The 2,121-nt window shown below is 48.2% G+C and overlaps 1 protein-coding gene across 1 annotated transcript; it reads right to left on the reverse strand.

Moving 5' to 3' along the window:
* Positions 1-866: 866 nt before the first annotated feature.
* On the reverse strand, positions 867-1,805 carry LOC126496464 (lebercilin-like protein; the record flags this gene model as incomplete). Its single annotated transcript, XM_050133961.1, has 1 exon — positions 867-1,805. A coding segment is annotated over exon 1 (546 nt), but the record flags the coding sequence as incomplete, so codon positions are not given.
* Positions 1,806-2,121: the final 316 nt, after the last annotated feature.

Consider the following 2,121-nt stretch of genomic DNA (forward strand, 5'->3'; position numbering starts at 1 on the left):
TTCGAGACAGGGTTTCGCTGTGGCTTTGGAGCCTGTCCTGGAACTAGCTCTGTAGACCAGGCTGGTCTCGAACTCACAGAGATCCGCCTGCCTCTGCCTCCTGAGTGCTGGGATTAAAGGCGTGCGCCACCATCGCCCGGCAACAACCTAATTCTTATCAAAGAAAGTGTTTGTCACCATTAAGTATCGAAGAATTAACAGTACGTCAACTCCATCTGTGTTTATGTCCACAAGGGTCGTGTAAGCAGGCAGGACTCTGTGTGATTAGTGTCCCTTTCGGTGACATCCCCTGGCTTTCCATCCATCTCTCCAGTTATTTTCATTCCATTCCTTCCCTTCTCCCCTCCCTCTCTCCATCCCTCCTTCACTTTCTCCTCTCCCCTCTCCCCTTCCCCTCCTCTCTGTTACTCTCCCTGCCGTTTCCTTCTTCCCTGAGAAACATGATTTTGAAATAACTAAAACTGTTTATGTGGAAACAAGTCTATAATCTGTCAGACTGAGGAGAGACAAAAAGCAAAGGGAGCTAGACAGACAGACAGACAGACAGACAGATAGACAGACAGACAGAAAGAATGCTCTGCAAGGGGGGGCAGCCTTTCAGCAGGAGCTGAACGCAGGCGTTCATTTCAAAAGGCGACTCTCACAGCACAAGAAGGCCTCTGCTTCACACTGGTACCGAGTGTGGCTGTCAGACCAGTTGTTTCCAGACACAGCCTGGCTAGAGAGAGCCGATGCTCAGCTCTGAGACCGGTGCTCCTCTTTCCAGCTCTGCCTCCCTCCCCCCACTCGACACTAAACACAATCACTTCCGGGTGAGCTGGCTCACAGCCCGTGGATTGAATTACGTGCACCCTCTCTATCAATACCGGACCTTCTGAGATACAAACCTGTATTTTTTTGTCATTTGCCTCCATTTTGGCTGTCAGAACAGTCAACCTGTGAGTCAGTTCTTCTCTTTCCGCAAGGCTCTTGTCTTCTGAAAGTTTCTGTAGGGCCTGCAAGGCATCTCTAGTCCTCAGCAGCTCACTGTCAGTCTCTCGGAGCTTCCTCGCCACAGCTCGCTCCTTCTCCTGGGATTTCCGAAGGAGCTGCCGCAGGCTTCTCACCTCATTCTGGTGTCTAACTGTGACCTGCGGCAGGCTGTCTTGTGAGCTCACGTATCTCCCGATGGCTTTTGCATGCCTGAGCTGAAGCTGCTTCAGGATTTGGTTCTCTGTGGCAGTGGCTTCCAGCTTCCGGCGTGTGTCGGCTAGCTCATTCTTCAGCTCTTTAATCTTATGAAGTCGGGCTGACAGTATGCGGTGTGTCATGGCATCTCTTCTTTTGGTAACTGTTTGAATTTGAGAATTGAGAAATGAAGCATTCCAGGTGTGCCTTTTCTCGGTTGGGAGGTCCTTCTGGCCTGTGTGCATAGACAATGAATGCAGATGGTTAGCAGAAGAACACCGAGGTCACACAAGTGTGGGCGCCCCCAGCACACATAAACTTCATGGACCTAGGTAGCCAAATGAAGCTCACTGAATCTGCCTGCTGCTGGCTAGGCACTTTACATATGTGTGTCGCACTGACAACTCCTCAGTCCAGTTGCATCTATTTTGTATCTGGAGGTTTAAGTCATCCAAGGTTATATAGCCATGAAGTCACAGAGAATGGACTGAAAAACCACACCTTGTTTAAATATCTGCTATAAAAGTTATTAAAAAATCCTGCCAGGTGTGGAGGCACATTCTTGTATCCAGCTCTGAGGAAGAAGAGGCAGAAGGATCAGGAGTTCAAGGACAGCCTGCACTAAATGAGATCTCATTTCAAACAGAACACGACAGAACACAAATTTTATTCAAAACCATTGTGCTAGATAGATTTATGTCAACGGCACAAACTAAAGTTTTTTTTTTTTTTTTTTTTTTTTTTTTGAGAGGAGGGAACCTCAATTAGGAAAATTGAGATCAGGGAAGCCTGGAGGGCATTTTCTTAGTTAGTAATTGGTGGTAAGGGCCCAGCATGTAGACTATAAAGGCAAATCCACAGGACCCATTCAAATGGATGTCAGGAGTTTATTAGGAAAACACTCACAGGGTACACATCATGAAGGTCTTCCCTTCTGCCGGGGGGGGGGGGGGG

Source organism: Alexandromys fortis, unplaced genomic scaffold (assembly GCF_014885135.2).
Source record: "Alexandromys fortis isolate MF-2015 unplaced genomic scaffold, M_Fortis_MF-2015_v1.1 scaffold_4897, whole genome shotgun sequence".
NCBI lineage: Eukaryota > Metazoa > Chordata > Mammalia > Rodentia > Cricetidae > Alexandromys > Alexandromys fortis.